This window comes from Aotus nancymaae, unplaced genomic scaffold (assembly GCF_030222135.1).
Source record: "Aotus nancymaae isolate 86718 unplaced genomic scaffold, 86718_ANA_hifiasm-v0.15.2.pri h1tg000032l_0, whole genome shotgun sequence".
NCBI lineage: Eukaryota > Metazoa > Chordata > Mammalia > Primates > Aotidae > Aotus > Aotus nancymaae.
In genome coordinates, this window is record NW_026988445.1 from 15,599,472 (window position 1) to 15,612,439 (window position 12,968).

The 12,968-nt window shown below is 42.1% G+C and overlaps 1 protein-coding gene across 2 annotated transcripts in view; it reads left to right on the plus strand.

Moving 5' to 3' along the window:
- URB2 (URB2 ribosome biogenesis homolog) overlaps window positions 1-9,823 on the plus strand; it is a 34,608-nt gene extending 24,785 nt beyond the window's left edge. Inside the window, exons 8-10 of one of the 2 annotated variants that reach the window (XM_012459851.2) lie at window positions 342-429; window positions 3,946-4,085; window positions 8,856-9,823. In XM_012459851.2, the coding sequence (XP_012315274.2) occupies window positions 342-429; window positions 3,946-4,085; window positions 8,856-9,053 (426 nt within the window). In that variant the 3' untranslated portion in view covers window positions 9,054-9,823. The remainder of the gene's footprint in view (window positions 1-341; window positions 430-3,945; window positions 4,086-8,855) is intronic. The other variant, XM_012459852.2, reaches the window with a different exon arrangement.
- Window positions 9,824-12,968: the final 3,145 nt, after the last annotated feature.

A 12,968-nucleotide genomic window follows, 5' to 3' on the forward strand; every position in this document is an offset into this window, starting at 1 on the left:
TTTGTTTATTTCTACCCATTTCTAGACTGGATCAGCACCAGCTTAGTGAAAGGTATAGATTCAGCAAATTCCAAACTGGGATTGCCCCATAGACTCCTGAAGTTATGCCGTGTGGGGTCTGTATCCCAGATAGTTAAAACAAGGGTCAAAGAATCCAATACAAGATGGGTGAACAGTGATACTAGCACCCCCAGGCAAAAGGATGTGGCTACCCCTGAGTACACATAACTGTTTTGGGTGTCCTGATAGACAAGGCTAAGAAAGAAGTATGAGCTCCTTTAAAGTAGAAAAACTTAAATAATCACGTGTGTACTTTTACATTCTGTTATCTGTCATTACAGGTAATGCTGAAAGCCATCCCTTCTTTCTTGAACTCTTTCAATAGATTGGTGTTTTCAGTTATGCGTGAAGGGCGGCAGAAAGACAAAGGTAATTTGGAGTAACATCAGATACAGTTTCAAATGTATTTATCGTGGGGTTTTGCTGCTAGCCACATGTTACTGAAAATAAAATTACTCAGTTGTGTTTAAATAAGAGAAACATTGATATCAAATGAATACTCAAAATAATTTCTATGTTTAAATTTCAGATGGTCACATTTTATCCTACGTAAAACAGTGGATGAATCAGGCATCTCCTTATTCACATAGTTCCTTTTCTGGGGGAAAAAAATCAGATTTAGGAAATAGTTACTGAGCATGTATATCATATAAAGGGGATATAAAAATGACTACAAACCCCATTCCTGCCCTTAAGGAGCTTATAGTTCAAAAGGGAGATGAAGAGGAACAGGCAAGTATAGAGCAATCTCATAGAAGGGATAAGGTCCTTCCACCGCTGTTCAGCCTCAGCTTGGCAAGGGTGTGTTTATTTACTAGGGAAATACAAACTGCCATATGGCAATAGCATTATAGTATATTATGTGTACAATTCATTTTTCAGCTTTGAAGTTTGTAGATTCTAACTGAATTTCTAATTTGAGGGAGACTTTCATTATTTTAAAAATTGCTGGCTGGATGCCGTGGCTCATGCCTGTCATCCCAGCACATTGGGAGGCTGAGATGGGTGGATTACCTGAGGTCAGAAGTTCAAACGTAGCCTGGCCAACATGGTGAAACCCCGTCTCTACTAAAAATACAAAAATTAGCCAGGTGTGGTGGTGGACACCTGTAATCCCAGCTACTTGGGAGGTTGAAGCCGGAGAATCGCTTGAGCCTGGGAGGTGGAGATTGCAGTGAGCCAAGATCGCGACATTACACTCCAAGCTTGGGCAACAGAGTGAGACTCTATCTCCAGAAAAAAAAATTGCACTTATTTCTATTTTATATTGCAGTATTTTGAAATTGCGTAGCATGTACCAGCCCTTTACTGTCTAATGTGCTAAGCAGTAGGTTAGGGTGTCAGCTCAGATATTCTGGGACCATAACTCAACTTTGATGATGTCAGAAGACCCTGTGAAGTAGTTCTGGACTAACTAGAAATACATGAGTGGTACTCAACTTCTCTCCTACCATTGTGGTTCAGTTTTGTAGACTTAAGCAATAGCCCTTTAACCAGACAACTTTTGAGAAAAGGGAAAGGGCATCGTTAACACTAGGCTTCAATTCCTCTGCCTGGCTTTGGGATCAGTCAGTGGCACAGTTAGGTATTTCGCTTCTTCCTTTGTCTGGTGCAGAGCATGTCAGCTTAATATTGTGAATCGATTTAGGAGCAGCCTTAGTAAACAAGTTTCCCCTCCTGTGCCAGCCTCAGCCAGTTGGTGGTGGCTGTCTGCAGTTCTGTGTCAAGGTCTCTCCAGTCATGTCTGAGCTCAGCAAGAAAGAATCCCTGTTCTTGCAGTCATGTCTGCCTGGACTGAAGGCCGGGGCCTTGCTCAGCAGGGGGTGGAGCACAGCTTGGTCACACTGCCACAGACGTGTCCTTTGTCATGTATTTGAGGAATCACAGGAGCACATCACACTTCTGGGACTCTGTGCTGTGTTCTTGTGAGTGTGGCTTCATCATACTATCTGCTAAGACCTGGTTCTCAGATGTATTCGTGGCTTAACTGAGTAGAGTTTTAACTTTTATTCTCTCTTTTATTGGTATCCAATGTGCTCTTTTTAATGAGCACACATGGCCGGGCGCGGTGGCTCACGCCTGTAATCCTAGCACTTTGGGAGGCTGAGGCGGGTGGATCACAAGGTCAAAAGATTGAGACCATCCTGGTCAACATGGTGAAACCCCGTCTCAACTAAAAATACAAAAAATTAGCTGGGCATGGTGGCGCGTGCCTGTAATCCCAGCTACTCAGGAGGCTGAGGCAGGAGAATTGCCTGAACCCAGGAGGCAGAAGTTGCAGTGAGCCGAGATCGCGCCATTGCACTCCAGCCTGGGTAATAAGAGCGAAACTCCATCTCAAAAAAAAAATGAGCACACATTAAATTGGTGGCTGACATGACAAGTGCCATGTATTTGTATTGCAAATAGTATGTATATGTTGAACAGTCTGAAAAGAGAACGATTGATGTGAGATATTAAAACATATCACCAGAGTATATTGTCTGTTGAAATACTACATGAAGTGCTACATGAATGGTAGGAACAGTTGACATAATTTTATACAATTACATTGATCTAGAAAAATTGCATCCATAAAAAATGTTCGTATGCTTATTCAGGGTCTTTAAAAAAGGTATCATGCATTCTAAAAATCATCTTTATTGAGTTATATACAATGTATGCATAACAAATTGCATCTGTTCAAAGTATGCAATTTAATGAGTTGTATGTATGTATGAAACTATCCCCACAATCAAAGTGTGGAATATATTCCATCATCCTCAAGAGATTCCTCTTGCTTCTTTGCACTTTTGTCTCCACTCTGGTCCCAGCCCCAGTCAATCATCTGCTTTTTGTCATTATGGATTCATTTGTGTTTTCTGGAGTTTTATAAAAATGTGCCTATTAGGCTGGACATGGTGGCTCACGCCTATAATCCTGGCACTTTGGGTGGCCAAGACAGGCAGATCATGAGGTCAGGAGTTCGAGACCAGCCTGGCCAACATGGTGAAACCCTGTCTCTACTAAAAATACAAAAAAAAAAAAAAAATTAGGTGGGCATGGTGGTGAGCATCTGTAATCCCAGTTAGGAGGCTGAAGCAGGAGAATCGCTTGAACCTGGGAGGCAGAGGTTGCGGTGAGCTGAGATTGCGCCATTGCCCTCCAGCCTGGGCAACAAGAGCGAAACTCTGTCTCAAAAAAATAATAATAATAAATAAATTAAACTGTGCCTACCATTATGCTGAATGATGGCAGAGAGAACTTCCCCATGGGCTGTAACTCAGGCTGTGGAGACACACATGCAATTAGGATTCCTGGGAGGACTTTGTTAAGAATCCCTGGATGATCCTGACACCATATGGTGGGAAGAACTAGGAATCAGAAGTAAATCTAAGAAGACAGATGAATGTCTACTAATGATAATTGAGTCCTATATCTGTCCACCTATAACAGGCACATACAGAAACAATTTCTGAAACTTAAGGAGGCAAAGACATAATTCAGGGTATCTCATTTTTTAAATCATATGATGTCGGTAAATGATTTTCTCCCCTTAGGATAATTTTCAATTTTTTTCCAGTTTATGCCTTTCTTGTAGAACTCAATCTTCTTTTTTTAGTAATCCTAGATTTCATCTTAAAAATATTGATTACTATTCTGGTTTGACTCTTAAAAACACCCACACACTCTTGAGTTTTTTAAGTGTCCATCCCTTTGTTGTGTAGATAACTGTTTGAACATATCTGTTCTCCCTTATTCTGTTTGCAAAATAAGCCAATTAAGGAGTCTGGGAAAACATGTAACACTTGACATAATTTTCACCCATATTAAAAGTATAACATAGAAGAGTTAAAATATGCTGCTTTTGAGCTAATTGGTTGGGGAACACTTTGCTGTCTGTAGGAAGCACAGATGACCTGCCCATGGTCCTGAAGTGTGCACGCCTGGTTGAAAGGATGTACAGCCACATTGCCGCACAAGCTGAGGAGTTCACTGTGTTTTCCCCATTTATGGTGGCCCAGTACGTGTCAGAGGTACAGAAGGTAAAATTGGGTTCAATGTCTTTCACCAAGTGCTTCTGTTTATGGTTCTTAAGCAGGGTTTCTCAACCAAAATGGCAAGCAATGTTGTGGGTATGACAGTTCTCTGTTGCTGTGTGCATGTTTTAGACAGGGTTTTGCTTCCCCATTCAGGCTGGAGTGCAGTAGTGCAATGATAGCATACTGTAGCTTTGACCTCCTGGGCTGAAATGATCCTCCCACCTCAGCCTTCCAAGTAGCTAGGACTACAGGCACATACTACTGCACCCTGCTAATTTTTAAATTTTTGTAGAGATGAAGTCTTGCTATGTTGTGCAAGGCTGGACTCAAACTCCTGGCTTCAGGCATTCCTCCTTCCTTAGCCTCCCCAGTCTCTGGAGTCCTATTTCAAGGTATTTAGCAGCATTCCTACAGGGTTTTTGTAAGGACCAAATGAAATGACATACAGAAGGCTCAGCAGTGCCTTGTATACAGAAAAGACTTGATTATCTGTCTTGCTCCAGTGCAAACCTTGGGGTCTATTTTGATTAGTTTTTTGTGTCATATAAGAGGAGAGGAAATGTTACCCAGGTCCAAGAACAGGAGCTCTCATAGGACCAAGCTTAATGGAGACTAGAAAGAAGGGTTCTACCAGGGAGGTTGCAGTGAGCTGAGATCATGCCACTGCACTCCAGCCTGGCAACAGAGAGAGAGTTTGTCTCAAAAAAAAAAAAAAAGAAAGAAAGAAAAGAGGGATTCTAGATCTCAGGGTTCTGGGGTCCCCTCAACTGCAAGAGAGTTCATGTATCTTTACTCTGGGGGTCTGTCATTCATGTGACTCAGCTGCTTTCAGATACTCAAAGTAGATGACAAAGTGGAGATACAGGTAGTTGTTCAGATAGATTAAGGAAAAATATCTTTGTCCAAATTAATCTGACTTTTTGATTCAGTGTTCTGGATAATTCATTATTCATTAGTTATCCTTTTTTTTTTTTTTTTCTGAGATGGAGTTTTGCTCTTTCACCCAGGCCAGAGTGAAGTGACATGGTCTTGGCTCACTGCAACCTCCGTCCTCTGGGTTCAAGCAATTCTCCTGCTTCAGCCTCCTGAGTAGCTGGGATTATAGGCACCCACCACCATGCATGGCTGATTTTTGTATTTTTAGTAAAGACAGGGTTTTGCCATGTTGGCCAGGCTGGTCTTGAACTCCTGGCCTCAGGTAATCCACCTGCCTTGGCTTCCCAAAGTGCCAGGATTACAGGTGTGAGCCACCTTACCCAGCCATTCAATAGTTATCTTACATTGAAATGTCATTGTGCTGTTTTCAGAATTCCACAGGACCCTGTGTGAGCCATAGTAAGTTTACTACAGAACTTTGTAAATCTAGGCTGTATAAATCTTGGTTTAAATTGTTTGTGACAGGCTTGAGCAAAGTGTGGTGTATTCTTCTGTATGTATTGATATACATTTATATTGTGTTCGATCTGTCTATAAAATATCCAGTTCCCCTTTGTAAATCTTGTAAGAACAGTAGTAAAATCACAAGTAAACTTGTTAGGGTAGAGGTGTCAGCATTTCTCCAGGAAAGTTGGGCTGAAAACCTGGAGCTGCATCAGTTTTCATCCCTGCTCCTGTTTTAGGTAAATCTAGAATACTAAATAATTTCTACCCCATTGGCCTTGCTCACCTGGGCAGGAGGCAGTGCCCGTCCTGTGGGTGGGGGGTGGGGGCAGCCTGGCCGTGCAAGTGCAGGGCTGTGTGGGGCCCACACCTGGTAAGAGCCGTGGATCTTGAGAGCACCTCTTCCAATTGTCCTGTGATCAAGATGTGGGCTTGTAGTTTGATTTCCTTGCAGTTATTTAGCCTTTTTATGGAATCTTGGTATTTTCCAAGCACATCAGTCATTAATATGTAAACTTTTGATGAAAGAAAAGCTGGCATTATTTTCTGTCTTACTGAATAATAAAATGAGACATAGTAATATCACTTCACTAAGGTCCAAGAAGAGAAGCAGTAATTTGAACCCTTAAGTCACTAATTGTTATTCTGAGATTTACTTTATGAAAACTCTCTGGCTTCCTGGCCTCATTATTCATGTGTAATTTATGCTCATCAGTTATATTTTTATTTTTAATCTTGAAAGCCAAAGGCCTTGGGAATTATCTAGGGCCATAGCCTCCCAGAATCCACTGGCACCACGGTCTGTGTTTTATCTTTCATTTGTTTTTAAATTCAGTAATGAAGAAAATATTCCATATGCATTAGAGGCTTCTACTGAGAGAGCCATAAATCTTTCTAGACCAGCGTGTTGAAGTTTAATTAAATGCTAGATGTAATGCTAAATAGATCTCCTTTGCATTTTCCTTGTACTTCTGCAGAGTTGAGTATTGCTGGTGGGACCTGTCAGTAGTCAGGGAAGACGACCTGGTGAGATGTGTTAGTCAAGAGAAGGCGCAGCTGCAGAGGCCTGCTCGTCTTCTTTCCTCCAAGGAGTAATGGGTCCCTGTGGAAACATGCAGGGAATTATGGTTACTTTCGTCTTCTTTTTTGCCCCTAGACCAAATTTACAATGTCCTCTACAGATGCTCCTCGACTTAGGATGGGGCTGTGTCCTGGTAAAACCATACTATGTTCAAAATATGAAGTCGAAATGCATTCAGTACTTGATAAACCCATTGTAAAAGTGAAAAAAATCATAAGCTGAACCATGATTAAGTCCAGATATTCCTTGACTTACTGATGCAGTTATATCTGGATAAATCCATTGTAAATTCAAAAATGTTAAGTCAAAAAGTGTTAAGTTGAACTGTCTTAAGTCAGGGACCATTTGTATATTGATAGCTTGGAATAAATAGTTTGTGCTGCTTATCCTATCTAAGATTTTTTTAAAGCTACTTAGTGATGTTTTCATTTGTTGGCCAATGATCTTAGTGTTGTAGAAATTGACTTTTTTTCTTGTTTTAGAAATAAGTAATCTGAAACCTAAAGATTTAAAGTGGTTGTGTTGTCTGAAACCTGCTGGCCTTCCTTCCTACCCTCAGAGCTTTTGCTGGAGGCTGACTGGCTGCATTTTCACTAGAGATACTATGTGAAGCAGTAGTTCAAAGCATGGGCTCTGGGCTCAGAGTGCCTAGGTTCAAGTCTCAGTGCTGCCAGTTATTAGCTGTGTGACCTTGGGGTGGTCACTGAGCCTCATTTTTTAACCTTTGGAAGTGGAATTATTTATTTAGTAAGCGATAGTTAAGCGAATGAACAAGTAGTCCACTTACAAAGCCCTCACCCTGCCAGTGTGATCAAGGACTTTGTTTGTATTTTTGTCTGTTTTTCGTTTTGTTTTGTTTTCTTTCTTTCCCTCCCGATTACCTTGCTGTGAAATTCACAGACATTCCATTCTGTCTTCGGTCCTTGAGTGTTCCTATCATCTATAAAATGGTAAAATTTAAGATGATCACTTGTCAGAAATTTCTGAACTGTCACATGAAAAGGATCATAACTTTGAAGAATAGCATCATCTTAAAGACAGAAACAAATTGCCTCTTTAGGAATGTACTTCCCAGTGGTTGCCTTTTTGAATCACTTCTTCTGGTTAATAAATATGTCCTCATTAGAAACTGTTTGCAGAGACGCGTTAACTCTTTCAGGTTATCAGCGTAGCAATAAATGATGATCAGCCGAATTCCAGGCCTGTCTGCTGGTACTTTACTACTGCTTTGGTTTTTTTCTACTTTTTAAAAGTAATGGTAAAATCCATATAGTATAAGGTGACTTTTACCAGCTTAACTGTTTCGTGTGTGCACTTCAGTAGTATTACATACATTCTAATATTGTGCAGCCGTCACCACCATCTGTTCCCAGAACTCTTCATTACGACTGCTTTTTAGTTTCAGTTACTAGGGTTTCAAACTCTGTTCAGCCCACATTTAATTGAAACCTGAATGGATGTGGTAAGCGCAAGGAGAACCTACTCCCCCGGCTGTTTTGGTTGTTTTGATACTAGTCTGAGTCTCTTCTCTGGAAATTTGGGTGGAGCATCAGATATAGCCAGGTTGGAGATGGCTGCCACCCCCACTCCTGTGCTCCAGATTTTAGTTAACCCTGAACTTCAGGGAGAAGGGCAGCTTTAGGCACAAGGACCAGTTCAGCCATTCCAGGGCTGTTAGAAATTAAGTGCATATTGTGCTTTCTTGACAAAAATAAAGAATCTATTAAATGGCAATCATGAATCATTTCTGCTCTTGGGTGATATGATGTGATCTAATTACTAGTGTAGGCTTATCAGCGGTCTGTTTTGGTAGCCTTAGAACCTGCCTGCTGCCTTGCTCTGGGGTGAGATGGGGTCATAGTCTTACAGTGAACGTTGTTGTCATTGTCCCACAGGGTTGGCGTAGCTTTCAAGGTGATTGACAGTGTAGAAGAATTTGACACAATGGGCAGGCAGCTTATCTTCTTAGAAGGTTTTTAAATGTAAAGACTCCAGCTTTTTAAAATGCCCCTGGTAAACACATAAGCATCATTTACTGAATAGCAAAGCCACCCTTGTGCTTTCATGGAGTTTTATTCTAGGTTTGTGTTTGCTTGAGTTAGCTTCTATTTCCCCAAAATACAAACTTTAAAAATATGTGTATTTAAATATTTGACTTAGCAACAAAATTATATTTTTAAAGTGAATGTCAATCTTTTCTCAAGTTGGAGACCAGTTTGAAATTACTTGTCAGTGCTTCCCAAGACATTGTCGGCAGGAGGTGGGGCTTGATCTCTGTCCCCAGTTCTCACAGAGGTTTGCCTTTTCCCCAGGTGACCTTATATCCAGCTGTGAAAAGTCTGCTGCAGGAGGGCATTTACCTCATCCTGGACCTCTGCATCGAGCCTGATGTCCAGTTCCTGCGGGCCTCGCTGCAGCCAGGAGTGAGAGACATTTTTAAGGAGCTCTATAATGACTATCTCAAGTACCACAAGGCCAAACATGAAGGAGAGAAAAGATATACCGCCTAAGGCCATGGGATGGAAGTGCCACCAGGGATGTTGTCCGAGTGAGGCTTTGTTTGGCCTTGTGGTCTGAAAGAGCTGGAGAATGAAATACTTAAGGTGTTCTAATTTGTAATGTTGGTATGCATGGAAAATCCTTTGGGGTTTATGTGGTATATTTTGATGTATTTTATATGTTTTTCTTAATATTTTTTAATACATAGTTTTATGCAGTAAGTATTATAGTAGAATCATGAAAATAGACCCTGGAATGAGATTAATTCAATAGAAAAATGTCTTACTCTCGAGACCTTTCTGTGTTTGGTTCTAGTCTTGGCTCAGTAGTTTGGTGTTCCCTAGTCCACACTAGGAACTATGTAAAACTTGGCTTTTTACTTTGGGTACATGGGTATGTAATTCATCCTGTTTAAATATCTTTGCTTTTTAAATTCTTCAAGTCACATGGGAAGTATTCTTGAAATGTCACTTTTTCTGCCTTCCCTCTAAGTATGCTTTCTGAAGAAGCTGGGGCGTTGGGGGAGTTAAGAGTCTGTGGCCCGAGGTGTCTGCTCTGGGCAGGGATAGCGGGCACCTCAGGCAGGCGGGTGATCATTAGCACAGGTGCCGGGGTCTTGCCTGTACCTCCTGTGTTAGCCCTGTGAAGTTCATTTAGGAATTTTTTTTTTCCTGTTCAGTTTAACAAATAATCCTAATGGTTTTTCCTTATTACCTAAGCAGTATATTTTTATTATAGCAACCTCAGAAAAGAAAAATAAAGGCATAATATTAAAAACGCACTCAGAGTCTCAGTTACCCAGACCACCTCTGTTGTCATCTTAGAGTGTCTTGTTTTAGCCCTTTTACTATGTGTATGTATATAGCTGTACATAGAAATAAATATATTCTAGCTAAATTGGATCATAAATGCATTTTTTTAAAGTCACCTTTTTTCCTGTGTAATATTTAAGTAACTTTGGGTCAGTGAAAACATTCGACATGTATTTTGTATTGGATGCATAGTAGTCCATTGAGTTGATAATATTGTTTTATTTAATAAGTACCCCATAGTTAGACATAGGTATCTTTCCAAATTCCCTTTTATAGGTGATGCTTGCAACTGAACTATTTCCAGAAGATGAATTATCATGAGTTGTATTATTTGTCAAAAAAAAACACGTAATTTTTAAAGGTTTATATAAATATTGCCAAATTACCCCCTAGAATGTGTACTAATTTATTTTCCCACCAATGAGTCAACTTTAATATTATTGAGTTTTGTTTGTTTCTTTGTGCTTCCTTGATGAGAGAGAGATATTTTGTTTTGAATTTCTTTAATTACTAAGAGATTATACATTTTTCATATTTACCATTTTTATTACATAAATTATGTTTATATAATTATCTTCTGTAATCGCACATTTCTCAATTGGGATATTTACTATTTTTCTTCTTCACTATCTTTGTGGGATCATGTTGGAATTCCCTTCTTAATTAGTCGAAAATGTAGACTTTTAAAGTTATTTGAAGGATCATCCTTAAGCAAAGCCTTTTTTTTTTTTACACTGCATTTTCAAGCAGATGTGATTGGAGCAGACAATATAAAATGAATGTTTTTGATACCTAAGAGAAATCACCTGTGTTTGAAGCCCCACATTTGATTTTATTTCCTGTGCTGTCTTGTGGGGGCTGGGGGACAGTCCTGCCTTATGCACTGTGCATTTCATCTGTTCCCTTCCCTTCCTTGTCTAGATTGTGCGTGCGGACCCAGAAATGGGTTCGGCTGGTCTGGCATCCTTTCACTTAATGCTTTGTGTTGACAGAGTTTTGTTTCTGTGGTTAAACTCCCTACAGGAGCCTCTAAGAGAGGCCAGTGGCGCTGTTTCTTGTTCACAATTGGAGATGGGTGTTGGTGTGAGCGGGTGACCTTTCAAGGACAGGAGCTGTAAACAAGCGGGAGCTAAAATCAAGGTCTTAGGTTTGCCCCTGCTTCAAGTGCCCAGACCGGAAGCTCACTGTCTCTGAGGTCCTCAGGGAGCTGTGGCTAGTTTTTCTTGTGCTGGAAGTTCCGGAAGGACAGAGGTGAGGGGACAATCCTTTCCCCCTGCCTTGGGAATGCTGGGGAGCTGACAAACATGGAGTAGTTCCTCAGGCGTCCTGGTGGTGGCACTGCAGGGCCTTTAGAAGGGAGTTGGCAACGGGCTGCCAGGCAGTCAGCCTTGAAGGAAGGGAAGGAGGAAGGGAAGGCTGGGACTCTGTCCTCCCTGCACAGCTCTGAAGGGCTCTCTGCTGTGTTCCCATTTCTGGGGAAGCGGTCACAGGTTCCTCACAATCATTTCTATTTGAACTCTAAACACTCCTCAGCAAAGAATTTGTTTTAACTCCATTTCACTGATTCATAGAGTAGAAGAAACATTTTTCCAACTGGCAAATATGGAGGCTCTGTTGTTCATTTTTATCTCATTAGAATAGCCTGCACAGGCAAAGAGATTTGGCCCAGCTGGCTCTCCACATGTCAGAGTTGGGGACTCAGCTGGGGGGACGGTGAAATGCTGGGCTTCGGAGAACCTGTCCCCCCGAGACTTGCTGTGACTCCAGACCCCTTGTCACCTGACAGAGATGCATGAATCATCTGTCTGTACCAGGCACAGAGACATGGCCCTAGTCCTCAGGGAGATTTCTTGCAGGGGACATTGCCAACAAGCCGGGAAACAAATAGGCCAGAGGGTGGTTGTGGGGTTGGCAGCAAAGCAGACGAGTTCGGCAGCTGGAGAAAGAGGTGGTACTGGAGCTGAGACGTGCCTGGGCAGTGAGAGGCGCCCCTGGAGGGGCCTGGGGTGCTGATCCTTAATGCCTGCCCTGAATCCATGTGGCAGCCTGGTTTTGGCTGAGAGCAGACACCTGAAGGGAGGGGTCGGTGTAAGGGGAGTTGGATGAGAGAAGGCTCAGTGGGGTGACTCTGCCTGGGATGGTGCCTTGGGTGGTCCTGGACAGTAGTACATCAGGGGGCCCCCAACAGGGCACAGACAACACACAGCCGCTTCCCGACCTTGCCCTTGACCGCTGCTTGGGGACCACAGTGGGTGGGTCTCCTTCCCAGCCTGTCTTCTGCAGCTCCCCAGACTCGGCCTCCTACAGTAGCTATGGAAACTACCCAATGTTAAGGAGTGATGTGAAGGCTCCAGAAAAGACTGCAAGGAGGGGGTGTGTACTTGAAGGGATTTGAGTGGAGTTGTTGTTTTTTTTTCCTGGTTTCTCTTTTTTATTTCTCTTTGGAGACAGGGTCTCACTCTGTTGCCTAGGCTGGAGTGCAGTGGTGCAGTCCTAGCTCACTGCAGCCTCTAAATCCTGGGCTCAAGTGATCCTTTTGCCTCAGCTTCCTGAGTAGTTGGGACTAGAGGTGCACACCACCACAACCAGCTAATTTTGAAGTTTTTAGTAGAGGCAGTCTTACTATGTTGCCCAGGCTGGTCTGGGACTCCTGGCCTCAAGCAGTCCTCCCTTCCTTGGCCTCCCAAAGTACTGGGATTACAGGCGTTCGTGACTGCACCCGGCCCTGGTTTCTCATAACTCATAGAGGTTACTTTGATGTATTGCTAGCGTGCCAGGCTATAGCCTAAATTCTTTTGTCTAATAAGCTCACACATTTCTGCTTTATATGTCTGATAAAAGCCACTGGAGAGGCAGCAGCCGTGTCATTTTTGATTCCTCATTCCCCTGTGCAGCTTCTCAATGCTCTCCTTTTTTTTTTCATTTTACTTTGTCGTTACCTTTTCCAGCTCTTCAGCAGACAAGTTCAGTGGCTGGAGGGAGATGTGATATTCGCCCTTTCCCCTCAGCCTGTATGTCTCTTGTGTCTCTCTCCTTCTCTTTTTTTTTGAGACGAAGTCTTGCTCTGTTGCCCAAGCTGGAGTGCAGTGGTATGATCTCTGCTCACTGCAACCT